Here is a 27,973-nt window from a genome sequence, read left to right as displayed (position 1 = left end):
TGCGTGTTACTTATACAAGCCTTAAACATACAAATGCACTTATATTAACCTTCAATATACTTATATAGGCCTTAAACATAAATTATAATACAAAATATAGCATTGAATCAACTTACAAATAAATTCAACTTATGAACAATCGCTCGGAACCTAACTCGTTCGTAAGTAGGGGAGCGTCTGTATGTCGAGGTACTACTGTAATGTGTCTTGCCTTATATTTGGAGTACAAAGACAATATTGTGAAATGTGACTGATTAAATTGCATTTTTTTTGTAAGGCCACTTCCCTTTGTCATTACTTAACTAAACATACAGTATACTCTTACCAGTCATATCAACTTGTCAAAAACATGTTGTTTTTTCTAAAGAAACCTAATTAATATTATGCACAATGGAGTTCAGTGTTTTGGTCCAGCCCTCCACAATATTTTCTGTTTCTCATGTGGCTCCCTAGAAAAAATAGTTGCCCACCCCTGAAATTAACCTTTTAAAATTGGTCAGTGTTCCAATTTTGTATGAAAGATGAAAAGAAACACACACATAATGAGAGAAAATGATAATAAAATTATTTATGAATGTCTTAAAATGAATAACAAGCACACAATCTATCCGTGTTGAAACACGGGAACAAGGGGAAGCTAACGGTAGACAACAGAGAGAGAGAGGGAGCGCACAACCACTGTCTGTTACGATCGGGAATGGAGGACCCCAAAGCAGGCGAGGGTGCAAGTCTGGTTCTTTCAAATCTTTATTAGGATATCGTCCGCGTAGCGGGCGAGCACAAGTGGGGATAGCGGTGGCGGGTCGTTAGCCATAGCAGGGAGGTTGGTAGCCGTGAAGTCCGTGCGGAGGGTACAGGGTCGAAGGCGAAGTCGTTGTCCGTGGTCCGTGATCCGTCTTCGTGGGGCTGAGCGTGGTCGGAATCCTGGGAGCAAAAACAAGAGGTTGTATATCAATAAGACAGGCAAGGAGAAAACGCGAGAGGGTACCTAACAGTGAACTGTTAAGACGATCCAGCGGCGTGGTTATGTTCCTGGTGGCTTTAAATACTCTTTGCTGGCTAATGACTCACACTAGGCAGCACTCGAGTCATTAGGAGCTGGGCCTGTGATAGGGTGACAGGCGCAACCAGCCACCAGTCTAGTCTGGGGCCTGACACTGTCATGTCTTGTTAAGGTTTTGTCTGGATGTGTGTGTGTGTTTGCTTCTCGCCTCTTGTGTTCCTCCGGGCTTCCCTTCCTCCATGGCGCAAGAAAACACAAGGCAAAAAGCAAACACACACACATCCACCATTAACGTTTAATGATTTCTTTGGAATTTAATTTTTCACCCATTTTTATTAGTCGCTACTGTTTCTTACCTGTATGGATTTAACTGGCCTTTCTGCCGTGCTGGTTGACGGACTTTTCCGTGGGGCTGAGCGTCATTGTCCTCCACGTTGACCACTTCTTTTCATTCGCACTGGTAATTTTCTTGGCACGCATGATGATAAAAACAGAAGCAACTTTTTTATCCACACTTGAAAAAACTCAACAAAAAACACCGTCAGAACTCCGTAAGGACGAACGGTAAAAAGTACATAAGAGAGAATCTTGAAACATGGATAGTGGTTGTTGTAAGCTGGCCAATGAGAGCCCAATAGAGTGTAGCAAGATTCTAATGTGAGAATAAATGCATACGTGACAATATTTTCAAAATAATGGGTAAGGAAATGCATTTACTTGATGGAGGATTTCATAACTTGGATGTTTTTCATATCTCAAGGCACTCATTTGCATATTAAAAGCTTTCGTAACCTGAAAATTTTGTACCTAGAGGCATTCGTAAGTCGAGGTATGACTGTTCTTATGTTGACTACTTATTATGTTGGTACTTCTTTAGTGATTATGTGTGCACTTCATGGTGAAGCTTTAAAGCTTGTTATACCTGTATAATGACAATGCTGTCATCCTTGACCACTTTGTATCTTCACTACATCGTGTTTTGTTATATTAAGTATTAAAAAAAGACACATCACTGTCTTCCGCTTGCCAGTAAGAAAATGGAAGAAGACTGTCATTCAACTCAGCACTGCGAATAGAAAAATGGTGGGAAGCAGGCGGTGGTTGTCATTTTTATCCCAAAATAGAGCTTGCTCAGGAGACTGGATGGTGAGCCTCGCTGAAGATGGATTTTTTTTCAGAAATGCGAGCCCCGGGCAACCTTAAGGCAGACACCGACGCGGAGGAGTGAAGTGGAAGATTGATTTCCCCCAAAACAATGACGGCAAAAAAGATGAAGAACGTGGTCTTAGTACTTTCAGAAATCGCAAGAAATTTTCAATATGGCTCGCAGTTTGCAACAATGAGTCCTGGAGATTGATGACAATGGTCATAGCCATGGAATATGGCAACCGTCTTGACAGATGCATGTCCTGTTACAAAAGCCTATTTGTACCAAAAAAGAAACGGTGGGTACAACTCCCCATCAACATCTATCTTCTTGTACGCCAAAAAGTATTTGGCCCCTTCCTGATATGTTTTTTGCATATTTATCACGCAAGTTTCAGACAATCAAATCAATTTTCTTATGACACGGAGACAACTCAAGGAAAAAGAAAATGCATTTTCTAAATCATTTCATTTACCAAGGCAGAAAAAAGTATAAACTTGTCTTGCCCTCTGTGGAAAAAGTAATTGCCCCCTTAGTTAAATCACAAAATAACTGACTAATCACAATTGTAGGAAAGCTGAGTTCAATTTCACAGGCCACACCCACACCTGATTACCACCATGTGTTGAATCAAGACAACACTTTAATACAATGTGTCAGACAGAGTGAAGTAGGCTATATGATCATAGCATCATGCCTGGATGCATAGAAATTCAAGAAGAAATGCACAAAAAAAGTGATGGACATCTATCAGTCTGCAAAAAGTTACAAAGCCATTTACAAAGCTTTGTGGCTCCAGCGAACCTCTGTCAGAGCCATTATCCACAAATGGAGAGAACTGGGCACATTGGCAAACCTTCCCTGGAGTAGTCGGCCAGCTAAAATTACTCCGAGTGCGACGACGACTCATCCAGGAGGTCATAAAGGGTTAGAAACCTAGAAAACACTGGCCAAAGCTGGCACTCATGGCAGAGTTCAACTGCAAAAACCATTGCTGTCCAAAAAGAATACTAAGTCTAGTCTTATGTTGCCAAAAAAGCATCTTGATCCTCCACACTTTTGGAAGAACATTCTGTGGACTGATTAGTCAAAATCTAAATTCATTGGAACGTGTGCAGCCTGTCACATTTGGAGAAAAAATGGCACAGCATTCCATCAAAAGATTACTATACCAACAGTGAAGCATGGTTGGTGGTGGCAGTGTAATGGTAGGGGCTGCTTTCCTGTAATTGATGGAAGAATGAATTCTGCTGTCTACCAGCAAATTTTGAAGGAAAAGGTCGGCCATCAGTTCGTGCGCTCAAACTCCAGCGCTCTTTGAGCATGCAGCATGACAATGATCCAAAGCACACCAGCAGGTCCACCTCTGAATGGCTACAAAAAACCCAAAGCTTAGGTTTTGGAGTAGCCAAGTCAAAGCATTTAGATCCTATTGAAATGCTGTGGTGTGATCTGAAATGGGGTGTTCATGCTAGAAACCCCTCTAATATTGCAGAATTGAAACAATTCTGCACAGAAGAGTGGGCCAAAACTCCTACAAATATTTGTGAAATACTCATTACAAATTATTGTAAACACTTGATTTCAGTTTTTGCTGCCATAGTTGGCACAACCCGTTGTTTGGTTCAGGGGGCAATTACCGTATTTTCTCGCATATTGACCGCCTGTGTTTAAGCCGTACCCTTAAAATTGCCTTAAAATCGTTGAATTTTACGATTTCTTTCGTATAAGATGCCCCTGATTCACAATTTTCACCTCCATATTCATAGTTTTAATAGGGATTACAAATGTGTTACTTTGAAGGGACAATCTTAAGAAAAATCATCGCACGTGGTAATTCTGGGATACTGTCAGAATCGTAAGGATCGTCTGCTGAATTTCCAAAAGGGTGTTTCCTGCACGTGGACGAATTAAGGAAGTCACATGAGCAGTACAACCAGGAAGTGTGTCCGCAGCTGACTAGGTCCAGGCTACTCGCGTCTTGCCAGTCAGCGCACGTTTAACTACCGGTAAAAGGTAAGATTGCGGCGCCCTGAGTGAGCAATGGCAGGCCCAAGGGAGTTTTTTTCCACGTTTTATGCAACATACAGTTTATATTTTTTCTTGAATTTCATTCATAGACGTCAAAACTGCATTTTCTATTTCCTTGGGTTGTCTCTGTGTCATACTAAAATTGGTTTGATGATCTGAAACCTTTGTGGGTGATAAATATGCAAAAAACACAGAAATCTGGAAGGCAAAAAATACTTTTTCACAGCCCTGTATACAGTAATACCTTGAAATACGAGTGCCCCGACATATGAGCAATTTGAGATACGAGTAAAATTCCGAGCAAATATTTACTTTGAGATAAGAGACAAATTTTGAGATACGGCATTTGAATAGCCAGTTGGCCAGGCCGCGAGAAGCTGCTTTATGATTTCACTGCACTGTCTCTCTCGCCTCATGCAAAGATCTCTACGAGCACTGGGCAAAGGGTTGCATTTTTACCGTGTTTTTTTTTTATTAGTCCGTGCAGAATTAAGGCAAACACAATGGATCCAAAGCAAGGTGGTGCAATGAAGGGTAGTGCAAACAAAAGGCGTATGATGACAATCGATACTAAGCACGAAATAATCGAATAACATCAGTAGTGTCTGCGTGACTGAGCTGGCTCGCCAATACATATGAAGAAGCACGAAGTTCACCGAAAGCCGCGGTGGAATACATTAACCTCTTTGCTTTGGTTAATGCACAAGAAGGTTTAAATTGTGTAAGATTTAAACTTTTAAGTGGTTGTACATAGGAATATGAGTTCATTTAAGTTAAATTTAAAGTCTGTTACGTTACAAGCTCATCCATGAGACTCTCTCCCTTCCACGAACTCTCCGTTGTATAAAATAATGCCTCATTTTATTATTAAACATCATAACCACTAGATATTTGCATTTTTGTGGGAAATGTATTTGATAAAATCCAACACCAAAAACATGTAATCTTGAAAGGCAATTTAAAATTAAAATAAAAGAACAACAGGTAGAATTAGTGTACGGTATACTAACGTTACATGACTGACATGCCTGGTAATGTCAGTAACGACGTAACATTAAGTTATTCAGATAACTCTAGCATATAGAACATGCTAACAAGTTTACCAAACTCTAAATTTCATTCCAAATCACTAAATCCAATGAAATCTTCATCCTCGGTGTCACTTTTAAACAACTCCCCCAACTCGGGAGGTAGACGCAATTAGCTTTTTTGGTTTTCTTCATTTCAGTAAGAGCAACCTCCGCTTTACTCAGTCCCTTACAAGTTTCTCGCTAACTCCATACTTTCTTTCTGCTGCTCGATTACCGTTTTCGGGTGCATACTTCATAATTTGAAAATAACGTGAATTGATAAAATAATTGTGTTAATAATTTCACAAAAGTCGCATCAGAGTATAAATCGTACCCCCAGCCAAACTATGAAAAAAAACTACGATTTATAATCCGAAAAATACTGTACATAGTACACCAAAACTTTTAGGCCGATGCGCTGTTAACCACTTGTTCACTGGACTGCCTGTTAATATATTACATCTTCGATAAATCAATCTTCCTTTCAAAGTATTGGAGTCCTACAATATCCCACACAGGTCACCCTACTTTTGTCTCCCGGTCGGTGTTCTTTGTGGCAGGTGAAGTTGATTTCGGCCCTTTAATGTAGATCAGGGGTGATCAATTATTTTTTTCTAGGGAGCCACATGAGAAACAGAAAATATTGTGGAGGGCTGGACCAAAGCACATCAAAACGTCCCGTCCATTCATTTCCAATCAATCTTACGCGGGCCGGTCTCAACCAACCAAAGGGTCATATGCGGTCCGGTCCCGTGCAATCCCCAGGTCTGCTGTAGATAGATGATCCACAGGTTCATTGATTGAATTTAAAATTGAATGGCTCTATTGCCCTCTGCTGGCTCATCCTCAAAATGCTCGCTAGGTATGAGTGTGTGCGTGTATGATTGTTGCAATTGGCTGGCAACCAATTTAGAGTGTACCCGGTCTACTACCCATCGGTGGCGGGGATACAATGCGTGGATAAGTGGCTTTGAAAATTAATTATCTAAACTAAAGTATCTTGACATTCTTGTGTTAAGACATAATTAATTTAGGAAATTTAGATTAAGTTTTTGGGATGGGGAGCTTTAGGTTTTAATAGATGTATAATTTCCTTCTTGAGAATGTTTGCGCAAATAAGATTCAATATTTGTTTCCATTTTAGTCTGATTACCAAACTACCTACTTTCAGTAGATTCCAGTTTCAACCCCATTTTCCTAATCTGAACAACAATATACTGAATATGAAATGCATGTAATGATATGTATGTGTTTTAACAGTTGCAGTTTGTTCACAAGTGGTGCCATCTGAAGAAATCGTCTCCGAATTCCAACTGCCTTCTTTAGACGCTGCTCATCAGCTTTCTGACAGGGAAATGGAAGAAGACAGAACGTTGGACAGAGAGGGTGGCGAAGATGAACTGGAGCGAGGAGATGAGGCATTTGAAAAAATTGCCGTTGAATATGAAGACATAGCAAACGGCAAAGAAATGTTGGCTAGTAAAAATTGCCTTCCTGCTCAAAACATCGCTCAATTCAAATGTAATGCCTGCCAGGAAACATTTCTCAGCAGAACTGCCCTAAGTGTTCATTACTACTCTGCTTCCCACATCCAGAGAATGACAACAATACAAGGTAGGGAAATTGACTGTTCTGCTCCTTCTGCCCATGTCCTTTCTCGGCCGTATATAACAAACAAGCCCTACCAGTGTTCTATATGCAGAGTGTCCTACAATCATTCCATCACCCTCGAGAGCCACATGAAATCTGTTTTACATCAAACACGCTGCAGAAATGCTGTTAATAATGCAGGTGCCCTTGGTAGTTGTGAAGGGAGCAATCCCAATGCGCCGAACACCACAGTGAACACTTCTGCCAGTGGAACCAGTGAATTGGTAACATCCAACAGCTCTCCTGCTGGAACCATGACAGTGACTACACCAAGTGATGAAGAGCAAATACAAACTTCGCAAGTGTCTCCCTCCCTCATCACCCACCCTACACCCTCAGCTCAGGCGGTCTCAGCCTTTCTCACCCTCCTCACATCCAGCCCTAACTCTCATTCAACCCCCCAACTTCCCTCCCTATTTGCACCTAGCCGCCCTACTGGCTCTAATGCAGCTCAGATTGTGCCTCAGCCTCAAATGGTAATGCCCTTCATCTTGAATGGGCTCCAAACCCTGCCAACCCAGCATTCTAAAGAGAACCAGTCGGGGCAACTTCTTACCCAGTGTGTGCCATTTATAGGTCTCAACACAGCACAGCAAACCCTCCTGACCCAAAGACTTAGTTTGTTACAGAATCAATGGCCGACTATTGCGCTTCCAACAAATGTACCAAGAGCTTTGGAGAGTATGAAGCAAGAGAATATTTTAAAGCAGACTGATCACACCATTGATAGGGAATGCATAAAAATGGAAGGGCCTGAAGAGTGTTGTTCTAAGACGGAAAGCGACGTGCAAGATGAGAGTAATGAGGAAATTTGCAAGGTGTCTACGCATAGTAGTACTTCGGCCCATCAGATAGATGTAAAAAAGGATGAGTCAATAAGTCAAAATGTCTCCCCAGTTGCCATAGAAAAAAGCCTCCATATCAACATCTCTCACTCTTCATTAATGCCTACCAACCCTATGAATTTGAACCTCACGGTTCGCCCCGATTCTACTCAACAAAAATTACAAACAGCAACAAGTCCTTTTAGATGTGGTACCCCCAAATCTAACCTAGTTTCAAATGCCTTCACCAAACAGCTTTGGCTAAATTGTGATACCTCGGAGTCTGTTTATCCTGAACTTCCCGTGTTGTCAGTGTTTCAGTCCGAGGTTCTTTGGGCTTTTTTTGAATCACGAAGTGCGGCTGATGCTGCTAGTCCTCCTCATGAGGACTGCGAGGCACTGGGTAGAGAGGTAGGGCTTTCAGAAGAAGAGGTACGCAAGTGGCTTTGCCGAGCCAGACATGCCAAACAGAGACAGAAGGTCACAGAGCTTGCACCCCCTAATGACTCCTCTGGAATTGCAAGCACTACTCATAGCAAACAAAATGATTTTGATGATGAAGAACGCTCCTTGATTATCACAAAAGAGGATGCTGTTGTGTCCAATTGTCAGGTTATCGATTTGTCTCGCACCAGAGGGCAAAGTAGACAGAGAGGTGAAGGGAGAGATGGTCAGGGAGATTCATGTCTGACTTCTGACTCTGAAAATGAGGCGTACACCTCTGTTATTGTGACAGATGAAGAAAGTCTAAATGGTGGTTTTCAGGAGACCTTGGAAAGCCCTGCTAAAGATCAAGTACAATTTTCTGTTCATTGTGAAAAAGGTTCAGTTGGAGGAAAGGTATTGCGCTCTACAACAGTGTTTCAGTCTGATGTGGAGGATGAAGATGAAGATGCTGGGGATGCTAATTTAAAGTCTGGAAAGAAAAAAAGGAAAGCGGAATTTGAACATGAGGTAGAGGTGAAGAGGGAGAGACTGGATCCTGATGTGGATCTTGAATTGGAAGCCCAAGGAGATCCCCCAAGTTCGCTGCCCTATATCTCTCCTGACCTGAATTCAAGTGTCCCTCTTCACTCCCTTCCTCTGTCTGTCACCCCTTTCTCTGCACAATTTATTAGCCCTTATGTCGTCTCACTAACACCATCTTTAGTTGGAGTTGGGAGCAAAGTACCAGTCTTTTCCACCGCACCTTCAATAAGTTGTTTCTCCAGTTCTCTAGTTTCTCAATCACTCTCTCCCATGAGCCAATCCTCTCAATACTTGTCCAATAGTGACTGTGAGACTGCACTTGACCTTAGCATGGGAAAAAACAATTCATCCACATCTGTGGCCGACAAAATATCAGCAAAGAAAGGTCAGTTGTTGGATGGGCTTGGCCTGAGGCCCACGACTCAGAGTCTAGTTGTTGTCCAGGTCAAACCTGAATGTCTTACTACCATTCCTTCTTTGTATAGTCATGGGAATCAAGTCAACTGCAATAACCAGACAAAGACTAGTATTTACACTAGGCCAGATGAGAAAATAAACACCACACTGTGTGATAACGATAAAGAGAAGGATAAGGAACAAGAGCAACAGCAGAGAAAGGTGAAAGGGAAAAGGTATCGTGATATGCGACGTTCCAGAACCATCATACAAGCTGAACAACTTGACATACTCTATGGATGCTATTTCAAAGATCCCAACCCTGGGAAACATGAGTTTGAACAAATTTCAGAGTGGGTTCACCTTCCCAAAAAAGTTGTTCAGATATGGTTCCAGAATATGCGAGCAAGGGAACGGAAAGGTGAAGTTCGATTTATCAGTGACGGCACCCTGGCAGCAGTTGGAAAACCACTCATCAAATTTACCTGGCCGCTTTCTAAACCCATTTTTTCAAACAAGCCTGTATCAAACAATACTGGCTGCATCACAACAGCTCCAATTGTGCGCACCCTCATCAAGACAGACAGCAAAGCTGTCATAGTTAAAAAAAACACTCCTGTTCCAATCAAGCCCAAGGAAGTGGTTTCTGCTGCCTCTGTGGTAGGCAGCAGTGCCTCTTTGATGCCAAAGACCAAGCTTGAAACCACCAGCAACATAACAATGGTCAAAGTCGCATCCAGCATAGTTCCCAACCTCTCAACATCTCCCAAGGATATTATCTCCATTGAGCCCAGAGCAAATCAGCAGAAGAAAGTAGAAGACGAAAGTGAGGAGGAGAAAACAGATGATGAGATGGACAATGAGAATGAAACGGCGCCTCACGTTACCAACCGCATGGTGCCCAAGTTGCCCACAACGCCAATTAATAATAGACCTCCTTCCACAACGGTGTTGCCCCAAAAACCAAACGGCCTTAGCTACTGGACCCCTAAAATCCCAATTAAGATCAACACACTATCACGGGAACAACTTGCTCTTCCTACTCACACGCATCCTCGAACCATACCCCCTCCTCCAACCCCCAGGATTGCACCAGTCAGCCCAAATACCCCTAACTCATTGAAGGTGACCCGCTCATGCACCCCAATTCAGAGTAAATCAAGTCCCACAGAAAACAATTTTTTGGGCCACTCTTCAAGCCGCAGGCCACGTACACACTTGTCCTGCCTTCAGCTCTCAATTTTGCAGTCCTGTTATGAGACATGTGCCCACCCAAATGCCATGGAGTGTGAAGCTATTGGTGCAGAGCTTAATCTGCCTCTCAAGGTCGTGCAAATCTGGTTTCAAAACACAAGAGCTAAAGAGAAGCGCTGGAAGATACAGCAAGAGAAACTGGTAAGTTAATTTACCTATTTTAGAAACTAAAAATGTGTTCTGCTTAGGGAAATGGCTTAAGGGCCCCGTATCAGGTGGGGGGTACTTTGCTGAGTCACAACACATAGTCCCTTTTTTTGCAAAATAAATACGAAAAAAAAAGTTTTAATCCCATTTTACTGTTAGCCAGAATATGATAGAAATATTACCAAGTGACATCATGGGCAGTCTTCACTGTCCTATTCCGTTTAGTTTCATTTACCAATTTTGTCATACGCAGTTTCTGGGTGTGATGACAAGTAGGCTTTTGTTGTTGATGATGACGACAGGGCCTATGTCCGATTATTATTATTACTGTTGTGGCCAGTTGTTTTTATTCAAGAAATTCCATCATTTCATCACAAAATGGTTAATTCCTGTTTTGTATGAAGTTGGAACAGCACTTTCGATTTAAGCATCTACTTTTTTTCCTGTCCTGAGCAGTGAACTTGTATAAAACTGAACAAAGAAAGAAGTTGAGCATTCCTTAAGTATTCTATTCTGTTGTTTTAATACCAATATTTTCGTCACAACACCTTTGACCACCAAGTGATAAAATAATGCGTGGTCAATGACTTGGGATGTTTTTGAGTTAAACTTACCAGTGTTAGGTGGCAAGCATGCAGGCTAGCTGATGACTTAGTCAATTGCCAAAACACCAAGGCTTTAGCCACTGTTGTCCCGGCCCGTGGCCGGATGATTCGCCTAAAGACGTTTCGCCGATGGACGTTTGACAGACGGACAGGTCGCCGAATGGACGTTCCACCGAACAGTCATTCGGCCGAACGAAGGATGCATGAGATATTTAATGATACAAATGACAAAGATTCTTTGCACACTGGAGATACGTTCACGCACTTCCGCATTGCAACGAAGAAGGTAGATGCTGGGTGAGCTGAGCTCTCGCAGCGCCAGGCGTCGGTATTACCGGCGGAAAGAAGTACTACTCTGAAAAAGGCGCGAAATACAAAATTGGACTTACGAACATTTTTCGACTTAAACGCAATTTGCAGACATGTTCGTATGTTCCGTTGTTCGTAAGTTGAATGTTCGTGAGTAGGGGAGCGTCTGTACTAGTATTTGTATATACAATACTAGTATTGTATTTTATACTAGTATTTTATTTAAAAGAAGACAAAGGAAATTCACATATTCTTCGTGTATACAGACTAGATGTCCGATGCGCGTTGTGAGGCAACGGAGCTCGACATCGTCGCTTGTCGGCCATTTTAAGAACAGAGCCATTCGCCAAACGGCTCAAAATGCTCTCAAATTCGGTCAAATCCAGCCGAAAACAGCGTTTAATGATTAAATACAAATACTAGTACAGTGGTACCTCGAGATACGAGCTTAATCCGTTCCGTAACTGAGCTCGTATGACGAGGTTCTCGTAACTCGAACGAACGTTTCCCATTGAAATGAATGGGAAACAAATTAATTCGTTCCAACTATCTGAAGAAAACACCAAAAACAGGATATTGGATTGGAAAACATGTTTTATTTCTTATAATTCACTATCTATTAACAAAGTAATAAATAACGAGTGGTTTGATAGTAATAATGTGTTTAATAGGAGTAAAATTAGACACATTTCGCGGAGGGGAGAGAACAACACACACGGAGGCGGAGGGGGGGGGGGGGACTGTTCGGGGTGACTTTCTCCACGGCAACATTGCACTCTTAAACGAACAAACAAATTTAAATTAACTTGGATAACTAAAAAAAACAGACACTCAAACTTTAATGTAACTTCAAACAAAACTAAATTCTAAATTAGTTGTAATCTTTTTTACCTTACTTAGTTCTACGGGTTGACACCACCTGGCCGCTCCGCCGAAGTCTTCAAAACGAACGCATCAAGAGTTGTTTGTTTTTGTCTACCCTTCAAAATATTTCGATAATGTCGCATACAAATGTCATCATAATACGATGATGTGCGACCACTTGCCAGTTTGTCAGGGTGAATCGTTTCTATAAAATCCGAAACCTCTTGCTACTTCGCGAGCATGTCTTTGATATATTTTGTAGCCGCCTCTTCCACCGCCTCCTCGCTACTAAGTTCCGGCAACAAATGTTCACGCTCCTGTAGGTCGATTAAATCCTGTGTCATGAGTTCTTCGTGGTGCTCGGCGATTAGGTCATTCACATTTGCCTCATCAAGTGCTCTTTCCAAAATTCACGAAGGGTTAGCTCTGTGTCATCTGTCACATCGAAGCATTTCTTGAATAAATTGTACACCAGTAGTGGCTTAATTTTACAGTCACCGCTGGCATTAGCACACAACGCTAGCGTTAAGCGGTCTTTCATAGGTTTGTGTCCCGGTAATGCCTTCTCTTCTGCCACGATGAATGTTCGCCTGGGCATTTTTTTCCAAAAAAGACCAGTTTCATCGCAGTTGAAAACTTGCTGGGGGTGTAATTTTCCTGGGCGATAATCAAGGCAAATGTCTTGATAAATTCCACCGCAGCTTTCGAATTGCAACTCGCCGCTTCTCCGTGTCGGATTACAAAGTGTATTCCAGATCGTTTTTTAAATTTTTCGAACCAGCCATGACTCGCTTTAAATGTTTGTGAAGTTGTTGAAGGCTCTCCTTTCGTTGATATCAAATCTATGTAAATTCGGCTGGCTTTTTCACAAATGGTAGACTCGGCCAGGCTATCTCCTGCTAATTGTTTATCTTTTATCCACAATAAAAGAAGGTTCTCCATCTCGTCGTGAATGTCACTGCGCCGGTGGGAAATGATAGATAGTCCTTTGGTCGGCCTCTTCTCCTTAATTGCGTCCCTCTGCTTAAGGATGGAGGATATGGTTGACGTATTCCTCTCGTATTGCCGAGCGAGCTCGGTAACACGTACCCCACGCTCATGTTTTTCAATTATTTTGCGTTTCATGTCCATTGTCAACGGTCGCCTTTTCTTAGCAAAACTTTGCCGATCCATTGTAATACGTATTGTTTACCTGGTATCTAAATGTAGACCAAGTGGGGGGAAAACGGGTGTGGAAATGCAAAGTCCGCCCACCAGTGCTCGTAGACATATTTTTTACACGAAAGAGATGCAAAAACAAAAAAATGCCATGGCGACCTGGCTTGGTCGCATCATGAAATTTTGACCGCATCACGGGCGAATTATTCGATCGAAATTTCCCCCGTAAGACGAGCATTCCGTATGACGAACGGTCGTATGACGAGGTACCACTGTATTTGTATTTGCGACATCAAATGTCGGATAGGCACTGGGGAAACACACCGTTGATGTGTGTGGTGCTCATACTTTGAAAAATGTATGGAGCTCGGGATTTCAGCGGGGCATCAGCCAACCCAATCCACTCATGTGTCACTATCCTTGGTTACGCTCGGGAAAAAACACCGCCGATGTGTGTGGTGCTCACGCTTAGAAAAAAATTATGGTGCTCAGGATTCCAGCGGGGCATGTGTCACCCCTGTCCGTCCACAGAGCACTGTGCTCGGTGAAAAACCCCTCCAACGTGTGTGGGGCTCAAATTTGAAAAATTTCTGGAGCTGCAGAAATTTAGCGGGGCGTCTTCCAACCCAGTCCGCTCACGGCGCACTATTCTCGGATAGGCTCTGGGGGAACCCCCGCCGATTTTTAAAGTGCTCAAACTCGGGAAATATATGGAGCTCGATAATGAAACTCAGCATGTGTCATTAAAATCCGCCCACGAAGCACTGTTCCCGGGGAGAAACCCCTCCGATGACCGTAGGGATATGATTTACCTACTCGGCGGGCCGGATAAAAAATCCTAACGGGCCGTATATGGCCCGCAGGCCGAGGTTGCAAAACTTGCTCCAGTATTTGTATTTAATCATTAAACGCTGTTTTCGGCTTTTTAATTTTTTTTTACTTCAGTGCTGAGTTCTAGTAGCAAGCGGAAGACACGGGAGTGGCTTCCGCTTGCGAGTTTCAGCGTGGATTTTTCACATTTTTATGAACTTACAAAAAAAATTTAATTGAAAAAAATTAATTCCCCCATAAAAAATCTGCGATGTAATGAAACTGCGAAAGTTGAAACCGTGATATTCGAGGGATTACTCTGTGTATATATTGTGGTACCTTGAGATACGAGCTTAATGCGTTCCAGGACTGAGCTCATATGTCGACTTTCTCATCTCAAATCAACATTTCCCATAGAAATGAACTAACTACAAATTAATTCCTTCCCACCCTCTGATAAAACACCAAAAAAACAGGATTTTACATAGAAAAACATTTTTATTGGTTGTAATTCACCATCTACTAACAGTAACAAATAACTAGTTTATGATGTTATTAATAAAATGAGGCATTATTTTATACAATGGGGCGTTCGTGGATGGGGGGAAAAGAGAGTGTCACATGACGGATGCGCTCGTAACGTAACAAACTTTAAATTTAACTTAAATGAACTTATATTCCTATGCACACACTTAAAAGTTTTAATCTTATGATACACTAAATTTAAACCTTGTGCAATAATCAAGGCAAAGAGGTTAATGTATTCCACCGCGGCTTTCGGCGAACTTCCTGCTTCTCCATATGTTTTGGGGAGCCAACTCAGTCACGTGGACACTAATCATGTTTTTCGATTATTTCGTGCTTAATACCGATTGTCATTATACGCCTTTTCTTCGCACTACCCTTCATTGCACCGGCTTGCTTTGAACCCATTTTCTTTCCCTTAATTCTACACTGACTAACGCAATAAAACATGGAAAAATGCAACGCTCCAGTGCTCGTAGAGATCCTTACACGAGGGAGATGCGGCGATCAAGACAATGCGCTGAAATCATAAGCAGCCTCTCGTGTCTCGGCCACCTGGCTTTCTCGTATGCTCATATCTCAAAATTTATCTCGTATCTCAAGGCAAATATTCTGTTTCGATTCCATAGGTAGCCTATATTGCTTTAACATTTTCGGTTCGTTATTAGGGAAGCAAGTATTAATAACGGTGACTAAACCACTGGTCTTTTTGTTTTGAAACAAAACCTATAATTTCCAGGGTTGTTTTAAAGGAAGTAGGAGTACTACACAGCACTGGTAAGTCTTATCAATATGCCTGCTCGGGGTAAGCGCAAAATGGATGGCAATTTGGATGAAACTTCTAAGAGACCCAGACACTCGCAGAAGTTTATTGGTTCGTATTCGACGAAATATCCTATGTTGAAGCCATCTCCAAAAGAACTGACATTTGCACCTTGCACAACATGCATGTGCGACTTCAGCATGACACATCGTGGAATTACTGACTGTAAAACGCTTGTCGAAGGACCCAAACATAAATATTCACTTATTTTTTTCACTTATATTTTGCAATATTCATATTTATCAATATTTTGCAGAAACACAAATATAACTGTTTGATTTGAATTGTCCTATGTTATGTTTATTTTTTTTACATTTTATATCGATTTTGCGTGAATCGCATTCGCTCCGGAAAAACTCCGGAAATGGGACAAGGATATTCCTGAAGTGGGGTCGACAAAGGTTGGCAGTTTTGGAGATTGATTGATTTCAATCTTCTTGACCGTCACTTCCATGACAAAAGCATTTTTGTACTCAAAAGAAACGACCGTCACAACTCCGAATCAACAACTTCCTTGTGACTTAAAACCTCTTGCAAATACTCCTGAAAAGCTCTCCTGCCTCCTGAAGATTCTATCGATGATTCAATGCCTCGAATCTGACGAGAAAGACTTGGACTGATTGTAACCAGTTTATTTTTTCATTTAAATTAAGCAGAGAGAAACTATTTTCACTGTGTACAGTGCCTAAAGTATTTACAATTTTATATACATTACATTTATATATTGACACATTAGTAGTTTCAGATTATTATAGCTGTAATATTTAATATATAAATTTCTGCGGCTTCTATGCGAGAAAATACGGTACACCTGAATGGAATACATTGAATAAATTAGGGAATAAATTGGTGAGCGGCAGTAATATCACATATCGACACTAAAATTTGTTATTGCCTCCTGATATTCACTCTTAATCTCTTTTTTGGCTTTTCTATCTTCCCCACACTCGCAGGCTCCTCAAAATGGTGGGAAGCTGTTCATGAGTTCAGGAAGTTACTTGCAGTACAATGCTCTCAAAGCCAACCGACCCATCTTGCCCAAACCTGTTCAGTTCACCATCACAGAGTCTCCTGCTTCCCCGTTGGCCGGCCAGTCATTACCCAGCGAGACCCTGACGGGCTGTTGTGAGGTTTGCAAGGTTTCGTTTGAATCACGGGCAGCTGCGAGGGCCCACGTCTTCTCGTCGCTTCACCTCGCAAAGCTACGCACCACTAACTTTGGCCAACCGACTGGACTCCTCAACAAGAACGGAACTGGTAACGGAGGTTCGGGCGTCCCCAATATGAGCTTGCAGGTTTGCCATTCATCCAAGGTAAACGGCCCTAACGTCAGTTCCGGAGGCCTAGTCATCATCGAGTTGCCTCCGTCCGTACCCACCAGCAACAGTTAAAAAAACAAAAAACAAATTCAGTTCAGGATTGGTCTGCATATGTTTATTTAGACCCATTTGGGATCCCCTCCGGTTTTAATATACATGTTTAAGGACTATTTTTCGCCACCTAAAATGTTTGGCTTTGACGTTGCCCTTCAAACCCACCCCCGCACACAATATCCCATTTAGATTTTTTTTTCCTGGAGTTCAACAGACATGCTCAACAAGTTCACCTCAAATCAACACCAAACTGTTCCCAACCTGCTGTTGATTTCATCAATTTGCCGAGTGAGTGATGAAATACTGTAATAATCTCACCTTCCCCCAAACCGGTTTGTTTTAATGTCGTTCCCTAAATCTCTTAAGAGACTGAACTTCCCAAGCTTGAACTGAAGAGACTGAAACAAAGATATTTCACTGCCAATTTACTTTTTAGGATAATGTGAAATACAGTACATACTACTACCACTTTGCTCTGTGGAATATTTTTGGCAGCCTTGACCTTCACAGCATCAATTCTGTCATTTCTAATTAGTAATTTGTGACAGGATCTGAAGGTTGCTTGTATATCGTTTGGGATACAATAGAGGTACTTTTGAGAGAATAGAGCTTTTTAAAATTTGCCCAACCCTTGTCCCCATTTCCATGTTTATAGTTTTCACGACAATCCAGAGAAAAACAAGTTAATGTGGAGTCTTGGCATACCGCACTTTGAAAAATATTACATGGTTTGAAATGTTTTTAAAGCATTCTAATGCGTGTGTCTTTTTATGGGAAGATGCATTCATGCATGTGGGATGGCTTATAATAAATTGTTTTTTTCAATTATTATTATTTTTCTTGCTAGTCTTTAGAAAAACACGCTTCAAGTGTAAGCATATATGAGCGGGAAGCAAACTTCCTGGCAGAGGTAAAAGTGAAATCAAGCGCTGTCTGGCTTATACACAGGTGAGATGTGGGGGAGCTATTTGATTTGTCATTGTTTTGATATATAGTGTGAGTAAATGCCTGTTAAATCGTTGCCAGCTTTTCCCCAGTCAGGAACAGTAAAATGGCCAGCTTACTTTTTGTGTGGAAAAAAATAATTAAAAACTATCTTTTGGGGTTTGTCTGTATCATCCAGTGTACAAAATCCCTACTGGCAAAAATTGGGTGCCTTTTGGGTTTTGGGTGCAATTTCAAGAGCAACCTAAATTACGTTTTGAGCCAAAAGGCTCCGCATGCCCACCTGCTCAGCTTTCGGTAATTTTTGCACAACTTACTGTTTTCTTAGAAGGAGCTGGAAGGCAAATTTGTCAACAGGTGTTGAAATATAGGAATCAAACAGTATGGTTGAATTTCAATTGGTAGGTTTCTCAATTATACTATTAACATTTTAAAACCAAGATGAACAGCACCTTGCCTGAGGCTTGAACAGGATATTCTTCAATAAATAAATGAATATCTTCAAAATAGCACAGATACCGACTGGAGTCAGAAGTCCTTTAAGATTTCATGAATCAAATAAAAAAACATTTTGAAAAAGCTAAATTCATTTTTAAAGGCTGTCCTAAATTTTAGTCTTCTTGAAATTTCACCGGAAACCCTTTACCTAACTTTTTGTGAATAGTTTGTCTAAAATAAGGCGAATAAGAATTTAAATTTAAACCATTTAAAAGAAAAATACAATTATAGAATGTCTCTGCTCATGTTGAAGGTCCAACTAGCAAGAGTGCTAATTTAACCTCCCTGCCCCCATTTCTTGTTGACTTACTAATTCTGGTAAGGACATAATGTAAAAATGGATGCAATATGTGCGAACCAAACATGGGGGGAAATCGTCCTTCACTAGTATATTGAGGGCCACTCATGACTTCTCCCTTCTAGCAATGTATTGTTTTGACTGAGAGCTAATAAGATGGTGCTGTGTTGAAGGACATGCGACTCACCAAGAGCTTTTTCCTTCCTTTATAATTTGTATATTGTTACTATTGATAGTTTTAACTAAAATGCAAAATTTAACAGATCTTTTTGTAAAGGATATATATTAAAAATGATATTCCAAAGTAATCTTTTTTTTTTGCTTTCTGTCATTTTTAAAAAGACAACAACCAAAAAAGCAATCATGAGATGTTCATAAATGCAAACTGTAAAGGACATCCCACAGCTTGACTCTTGCACTAGTCCTCTATATTTGCACAAGTTACAGACGTTTCAAAAACGAACACAGCAATGGATGCAACATGACAAGTGACTGTGCTGTGTGACGCAAGTTGTTTTGTGAGTTCTTAAAAAAACAAACTATTGGGAGTCATCTTGTTTATGAATCAAGGATGTGAGTGCTTAGATGTCAAGACTGGGATGAAACAGACAAAATACGGTGTTGCACTGTCCAAATGAAATTGGTTTTTACAGAGATCTGCTTTTTAATATCTTACATTTCATTGTCACTTTGATTATCACTATTGTTATAATTGTGCTACTACTTATTCAATTTACCATTACTAGTCATTCTGTTTTGATTACTGATTCATTATTGTTTTTATGCCACCTCTGCTCAGATTGAGTATGGTATTCCTCTGAATATTGAACAATAATAGCAGCGTTATGTATTGTTAGACCTTTGATGAGGTTTTTTTTCCTTTCTCTTCTCACTGTACCTTGCCCCTTTTTGTTTGGTTTCCACTATGCTTTTGTTTAATATACAGACAAATAAAATCGATTGAACAAAGCAAAATATGGTCATACTGGTTCAATTTGGATTCTAACTTTATGATAATCATTATCATTCTTAAATATTTTTAGAGATGTACTTATCGCATATTTTTTCATGCATCTCCAAGTGATGTGATTTTACTCTACTGGACTCTACTGATAGAGTCCTAATCTGCTACCTGGGAAATGTATTAAGGGGGAGGGTAAATAAAAGCAGACCCAAATGTCGTGTTTTCCCAATTTAAACAAATCCATCCTGACATTACAGAAAATAAAAGGGCTAATAGTACATTTAATTCTGTGAAGCTGAAAAAAATCACAGATCCTTTTTTTAAGCACAAAATAATTAATTTAGAATATTTAAGGGTTTTTTAAATCAATAAATTTTAAAAAATCAAATGTGATGGAATTGTGATTTTTCATTTGCTTTCCCTGGACATTTTGTCTTTGTTCTGTAGTTCTTTTCCACTTGTGTAAACATTGGTATATAAAATAAAACGGTACCTCCTAACAAAAAATCTTTTTATTTATTATTTGTTTTATAACTTGGATTTTTTTGTAAGTGAGAATTAGAATTATTGAATTAGAAATTGTTCCAGGATATTTAGTACTTCTCTAAACAAAACACATTTTTAAAATTTGTATGAAATATTTAGGCAAATGTGTGCAAAAAGGGTGAAAACAAGATGATAAAATGATTTAAGAAGCCATTAAAATGAATGAGAATTGCATAGAAATTTTCCAATGATGTGGAACTGTGACTGGCAGCTCAGTACACACTATAAAAATTGACAAATAAGTCGCTAGCTTTGTCAAGTTTTTACTTATTCTTTTTAGAACTCGGAGAACACACACGGCAACTATCCGCTTAGCGAACAACAAAACTGAACCAAAGGTATTTCATCCAACTCTTCTGCACCCCTCGCTAGCTCTCTCGGTGCATTCAAACACAGCATGCAAATACAACCTCAACATTTGAGCTCGATTGTTTACAATACGTACGTACACACAAACCCTTAACTTAAAAAGATGTTATGCACACAGAAAAACTCTGGAAACAAAGCTATGGTGAACGAATCAGAAACTCATCGACGATCATGGCTGCCCTGAAAGGTAGGCTTTTTTTTCAGACAGTTGTGCTTATACTCCGCTAGTGGCCACTACCCCAACGGGGCCGGTGCTGATGTCGACCTGGAACACAACATTTTCAGGCTGGGCTGGCGTGGTGCTCCACTGTCAGAACCGGTGGCCGCTAACCAGCAAGGCCCATTGGCACAATGGTGTCCTCCAACCAGAGCTGCCAACCTCCGTCGACCCCATTTCAGCAGTACCCTTGTCCCATTTCCGGAGTTTATCCGGAGTGAATGCGATTCACGCAAAATCGATATGCGCTGAAGTCGCAGAAGACGAATCATTCGTCAGAACGTGTGACTCGGATGATTCACAATTCACTCGTGTTACCGAATTCTTTTAGTTTACAGTGCAGTTGAATCAAGATGGCGGAAGCCGTAGCGATGGTGTAAATTTCGAAATTTGGTATTTTTCCGAAACGGCTGCTTCCAAAAAAATCTAAGTGACATTTTTTTGGGATTTAGGCAGTTTAAGGAGGTTGTCTGCAGTCCCGGAGTTTGCCTTGCATTTCCGGGTAAGCTACTGCATCATAGGAACTGTCAGATTTGTCGTTACACATCCATAAAAGCGTGCATAAAAAAGGGGAAAGACTCCCTTTTGGACTTTCACTTGCAAGGAGGATGGATATTGATGACCATTTGTCGCAATTACCCCGTGACCGGCCGTTTGGTCGCCGGACTTTTGGTCGCCGGACGTTTGGTCGCGACAAAACAAGGTAAAACAACATGGTCTACGCATCAATAAAAGCCAACAATGGCCCTGAGCAGTTTCACTGAGCGGACGTGTGAGTGTATAAAAGTTTGTATGTACATTTACATGTAACAAGACACAAAAAAAAAAAAAAAAGAAAAAAAAAAAAAATAATAATTAGTTTTTGATTATAACACGCACCCCCAACTATTGGAATTAATTATTTTGCAAAAACCTGCGTGTTATATTCGAGTAATTACGGTAATAAAATGGAGAGAATACGTACAGTACTGTACTACGTATGTTAGAGAGAGAGACAGTATGTACATGTACGTAATAAGATAAATAAAATGAAGTTTAACTTACTTTTGGAAGATGTACTCGATGCTTAAGGAGATGATGGAGGAGGAGGAGGAGGATTTTATATCATGAGAGGGTCTTCGTCGTCGCTGGAATGTGCTTCAAAAGTTACTTCCTCCTCCGTAACTTCAATGTAGGAAGAAGTTGAGGGTCGAGGAGAAGAAGATGAGGGTTGATGAGTATCTTCCTTGGAGGATTTACTAGAAACTGGCCGCAAGAAGCGATCTAACGACGATTGCACAGTTGTCGTCTTTTTTTTCATCATAAATGATGAGGTAGCACTGTAATGCATCATTCAATTGATTTGCAACGTTCAATATTTGGGTCTTGCTGCTCGAAGAGTGCGATGGCTTTATCTATGAGCGAAAACCCCTCGGCCAAGAGTTACGTCTCGAATTTCTTCATGGGGACAGGCGTTTCTTCCTCCTCCTCCTCGACACGTTGCTGAGTCTCTCACAGCGCCAAGCGTCGGTATTAGCGGGGGAAAGAAGCACTACTCGGAAAAAGGCGCGCAATACAAAATCTAACTTACAGCATCTCTTTCCGAACATTTTTCGACATACGCGCAGACATGTTCGTATGTACCGTTGTTCGTAACTCGAATGTTCGTAAGAAGGGGAGCGACTGTACCTTCCGGGTGACTAAACGTCCGGCGACCAAAAGTCCGGTGACCAAACGGCCGAGTACCCAATTACCCAACGGCATTGTGCCTTATGTTTTCTATTCTCCATTTTTATTACATTTGGTGGCCCTGATTACACGGATGTCTAAACTCTAGAGGGAGGGGTCAACAACACTTACACTTGCAAGCATATGTAAAGACTAATGTATTAATATCTAAATATAATCTATATACATTGACATCTTGCCATACGAGGAATTTGAGATACGGTTAAAATTCCGAGCAAATATTTACCCTGAGATACGAGACCAATTTTGAGATGCAAGCAGATGCGAGAGGCTGCTTATGATTTCAGCGCACTGTCTTTCTCGCCGCATCTCCCTCGTGCAAAGATCTCTACGAGCACTGGCCGGAGTGTTTTAGTTAGTCAGTGCAGAATTAAGGGAAACAATGGATCTACAGCACGACAAGACAATGGAGCAGGCGCGTGGCGTCCATCTTGATTCGACTTGCCTTTTCCTCCTACAGCCGTAGGAGTAAAAAAAACATCTGTTTTGGATGCTTTACTTTGTTTGACGATTATTTAGATGTCTAGAGCGGTTCTAACACACAGTAAATTGAATGTTATTGAACAAATCTCCCAAAGATTGTTTTTTTTTCCAAAAATAAAGTTAAAATGTACTGTTCAAAATCATTACGCACAAGAGTTTCAAAACATTTTATATATTGTAAACTTTAAATGGTCATTCTTGAATTTCCACCATTAGGAGGTTATATTTACTGAAATGAAAAGCGATTTTGATTTAAAAAAAATAACACCTTAAATGATGAAGTTACATTTTACCCTTGGACCCCTAATTTAGTAGCATCTTCCCAATTCTTGTATCCATTGAGCTGCTGTCTGGATGTGAACTGCCTTCCAACTCATATATTGTGCTGGAGGATACTCCAATACGGTTAAGGTAAAGGGAGCATGAGTTTCTATCCTTTTATGGCGTGACTGGATGATTCGCCTGAAGACGTTTCGCCGACGGACGTTTGACAGACGGACAGGTCGCCGAATGGACGTTCCCCCGAACGTTCATTCGGCCGAACGGCTGTTCGGCCGAATGAACGTTCAGCCGAACGGAGGTTTAGCCAAAACGGGATTCGCGCGCTCACCCCGCCCCCGGATCGTGTGTGTACAAGTTTTTCAACATCGGCCCGTGGGCCATATACGGCTCGTTAGGATTTTTAATCCGGCCCACTGCCGGCGTTGTCCAAATTATAGTAAAAATCAATGATTCATTTCCCTTTGCCGCTCATCACTCTCAATTTATTAGTCTACCGTCAATGGCAGCCCGGGAATAAGCACTCTTGGGCAGGCATGTCAGCCCGGGATTAACCACTCTTGGGCGGGCAGATGTAGCAGAACCGAGCCGTGAAATGACAGCAATCGGATCAAATCCATCCTGAAACAGCATTTGATGATTAAATACAAATACTGGAGCTCTTTGGACATTAGAACCGAGCCCAGGGAAGTGAATTCCTCGGTAAAATGTCGCGATGATGTCGCGATAAGGCAAAAAAACGTCTATATACGTCCATTCGCCAAACGGCTTAAAAAGCGTTTAATGATTAAATACAAATACTAGTATTGTATATACAAATACTAGTATTTGTATTTAATCATTAAACGCTGTTTTCGGCTGGATTTGACCGAATTTGAGAGCATTTTGAGCCGTTTGGCGAATGGCCCTGTTCTTAAAATGGCCGACAAGCGACGATGTCTAGGTCTGTTGCCTCACAACGCGCATCGGAAATCTAGTCTGTATACACGATACCTATGGGAATACCAAGCAAAAAAAAGACGGAAGACGACGAAGAATGTGAATTTCCTTTGTCTTCTTTTAAATAAAATAATAGTATAAAATACAATACTAGTACAGACGCTCCCCTACTTACGAACGAGTTAGGTTCCGAGCGATTGTTCATAAGTTGAATTTGTTCGTAAGTTGCTCAGTGCTATATTTTGTATTATAATTTATGTTTAAGGCCTATATAAGTATATTAAAGGTTTATTTACGTGCATTTGTATGTTTAAGGCTTGTATAAGTAACACACTGGTTTGTACTGAAAAAAACATTTTATAAAATGGAGAGAATACATACAGTACTGTATACATACATTAGATAGAGAGAGATTTACTAGAAACTGGCCGAAAGAAGCTATCTAATGACGATTGCAGTTTTCTTTTTTTCATCATAAATGATGCGGTAGCACTGTATGGCATCATTCAATTGATTTGCAAACTTTGTGCAACGTTCAATATTTGGGTCCTGCTGCTCGATCTTTATTTTTATAAATGGTACTGACGGTCGAACGATTCAAGTTGTATTCACGTGCAACGCTCACCACTTTCTGACGCGCATCAAGCTTCGTTATTATTGCCACTCATTTCAAATGAAATGGCTTGCCTCTTCCTTGCACCTCCCTCAATAGAAGCTTTTCGCTTTTCACCAACAATATTCAATAATGGATCCACGAGATATTTAATGATACAAATGAAAAAGGTTATTTGCGCACTGGAGATACGTTCATGCACTTCCGCATTGCAACGAACTGGGCAGATGAAGGTAGATGCTGGGTGAGCTGAGCACTCACAGCGCCAGGCGTCGGTATTAGCGGCGGAAAGAAGCACTACTCGGAAAAAGGTGCGCAATACAAAATCGAACTTACGAACATTTTTTGACATACCGTAATTACTCGAATATAACGCGCACTCGAAAATAACACGCAGGTAATTTTGGGCCAAAAAAATCTGGAAAAACGCAGTACTCGAATATAGTGCGCACCTAAAATTTCCCGCTGACGAAAATCAGAAATCTTACCTTTTTTTCTTCGTTTCACGATTGTTTTGTTCAAACAAATTTATTCATTAGAATCCTTCAAATGAAGAGTTCCTCTCTCTCTTTGTCCTCTCATACATCTCTTCGTTGAGAATCCTATCAACGTCCACGCTTCCTTCATCCACTTCCTCTTCCTCCCACAACACATCATCCGATTGGCTTTACGAGATGACGTAAAATCCGTGCATCAAAGTGAGTTTGACAATGCTTTTTTCGATCGAAAATTTGTAATTTATTTTAGTTATTGATTATAACACTGAACTGAGAGAGGGTGAACTGAGACGGGTACGAGGCTAGAGGGGGGCAGTGGTGGTCTCGGCTTTACGAGATGACGTAAAATCCGTGCGTCGGCTTCACGAGATGACGTAAAATCCGTGCGTCGGCTCTACGAGATGACGTAAAATCCGTGCGTCAAAGTGAGTTTGACAATGCTTTTTTCGATCGAAAATTTGTAATTTATTTTATTCAATTCAATTTCAATTCAATTTATTGGGCAAGAAAAAGCACCAGGCTAAGGGCCATGTAACAAGACACAAAAAAAAAAATAATAATAATAATAATAATTAGTTATTGATTATAACACGCACCCCCAACTATTGGAATTAATTATATAGCAAAAATCTGCGTGTTATATTCGAGTAATTACGGTAAACGCAATTTGCAGACATGTTTGTATGTACCGTTGTTCGTAACTCGAATGTTCGTAAGTAGGGGAGCGTCTATATTGTATATACAAATACTAGTATTTGTATTTAATCATTAAACGCTGTTTTCGGCTGGATTTGACCGAATTTGAGAGCATTTTGAGGCGTTTGGCATTTTTTTTTGCCTTATCGCGACATCATTGCGACATTTTATCAAGGAATTCACTTCCCTGGGCTTAGTTCTAATGTCCAAAGAATGCTGTTTTAGGATGGATTTGACCCGATTGCTGTCATTTCACGGCTCGGTTCTGCTACATCTGCCCGCCCAAGAGTGCTTAATCCCGGGCTGACATGCCCGCCCAAGAGTGCTTATTCCCGGGCTGCCATTGACGGTAGACTAATAAATTGAGAGTGATGAGTGGCAAAGGGAAATGAATCATTGATTTTTACTATAATTTGGACAACGCCGGCGGTGGGCCGGATTAAAAATCCTAACAGGCCGTATATGGCGGGCCAAGGTTGAAAAACTTGTACACACACGATCCAGGGGCGGGGCGAGCGCGCGAATCCCGTTTCGGCTAAACCTCCGTTCGGCCGAATGAACGTTCGGCGGAACGTCCGTTCGGCGACCTGTCCGTCTGTCAAACGTCCGTCGGCGAAACGTCTTTAGGCGAATCATCCGAGTACCCTTCTGGCATGCCTCTGTTATATAACTCCTTCGTGGTTGTTACCGCCACATCGGTAACAGGGTTGGTGATTTTCTGCTCTCTGTGGTCTGGAATTTTCACTTTCCCATTTCCATTCGCTGGTGGCTGGTTGGTATTTCCATGCCCTTTTGCTTGTTTTCTTCTTGTCAATCCTATTTACTGTGGCAGGTCCTTTCATTTTGCTGGCGAACTCCAACGTATTCTTTGATGCCATTTCCATGGATAACGACAGTTCGCATATTTTTTTAAATGTCAGATCTTGCTCCGTGAGTAATCTTCTCTAAATAGCCTCCACTCTCAATCCACAAACGAATCTGTCTCTCATTGCTTCGCTTCATCTAAATAACATGTCTCAAACCGATTCCGCCGAGGGCCGCAGTGGGTCCTGGTCTTTGTTCCAACCGACCCAGTGCCGACATTTTAACCAATCAGGTGTCTTCTAAAATAAGTAGCACCTGACTTTAATTAACTGATTACACTTGTAAAAGGTATCCTCTTGTTGAGTTGGAATGAAAACCTGCACCCACTGCGGCCCTTTGAGGACCGGTTTGAAACCCATGATCTAAATGGAGACCAAATTCACAGTGGGTTGATAACTGCTTTAACGCCACAACATAATCTGACACAGACTCGTTTTCTTTCTGATTCCTTTTTTTGAAATTTGAATCGCTCCGCGATCACCAGCGGTTTTGGTTTGTAATGTGATGATAATCTTCCGCTTAGCACATCATATGAGAGGCTACTTGGCTTATCTGGTATGCAAAGGTTTTTAACAGTCCGTAGGCTTCTGCGCTTATTACAGACAGGAAAACGTTGGCTTGTTTACCTTCCTCCACTTCGTTTACGATCATCCATTGCTCAAACCTCTCCAAGTAGGACTCGAAGTCTTCTTGACCTTCCTTGTATTTGCCGAGATTTCCAATGAATCTGGCCATGATGCTAGCTTAGCAACTCTTGCTAATGCTAGTTTGCAAAGTCCCGTTACCTCCTTGTAACGCCTTAATTTCCGTGTACTGAAACTGGGAATCCCTACCGGCTTGAAAGGGATCCCATCTTCGTCGCCACTGTGATAACTTTGCACTTTATATAACTGTTATTATATCCATAACAGCAATAGACGGCGGAGCCAACTTTCACACGTGTGTAGCTCTTTATTGCAACACTCAGACCAACTCCCAAAACATGTCAACATCCGGGTCACGCTGTATTACACAATGGTCACTAGGTTGTGGTGGTTAAACACACTTGTATAACCTGATGCAACTAACAGTTATAGTAT

The 27,973-nt window shown here is 41.1% G+C and overlaps 1 protein-coding gene and 1 long non-coding RNA gene across 9 annotated transcripts in view; one reads left to right on the top strand and one right to left on the bottom strand.

The window, feature by feature from the left end:
• Positions 1 to 19,674, top strand: part of zfhx2 (zinc finger homeobox 2) — a 35,611-nt gene extending 15,937 nt beyond the window's left edge. For all 8 annotated transcript variants that reach the window (XM_077623833.1, XM_077623838.1, XM_077623835.1 and 5 more), the window contains 2 exons: positions 6,512 to 10,485; positions 16,539 to 19,674. In XM_077623833.1, coding sequence (XP_077479959.1) covers positions 6,512 to 10,485; positions 16,539 to 16,976 — 4,412 coding nt within the window. In that variant the 3' untranslated portion in view covers positions 16,977 to 19,674. The remainder of the gene's footprint in view (positions 1 to 6,511; positions 10,486 to 16,538) is intronic.
• On the bottom strand, positions 16 to 27,846 carry LOC144091480 (uncharacterized). The gene is made up of 3 exons (XR_013305718.1): positions 27,521 to 27,846; positions 1,360 to 1,471; positions 16 to 924 (listed from the first exon to the last, which is right to left on the bottom strand). It is a non-coding gene; the product is annotated as an uncharacterized LOC144091480 (long non-coding RNA).
• Between the last annotated feature and the right edge of the window lie 127 nt (positions 27,847 to 27,973).

This window comes from Stigmatopora argus, chromosome 17, assembly GCF_051989625.1.
Source record: "Stigmatopora argus isolate UIUO_Sarg chromosome 17, RoL_Sarg_1.0, whole genome shotgun sequence".
In the NCBI taxonomy this organism is placed as follows: domain Eukaryota; kingdom Metazoa; phylum Chordata; class Actinopteri; order Syngnathiformes; family Syngnathidae; genus Stigmatopora; species Stigmatopora argus.
Note: the sequence above shows the minus strand (reverse complement) of the source record. Positions and strands in the feature narration are given on the sequence as shown.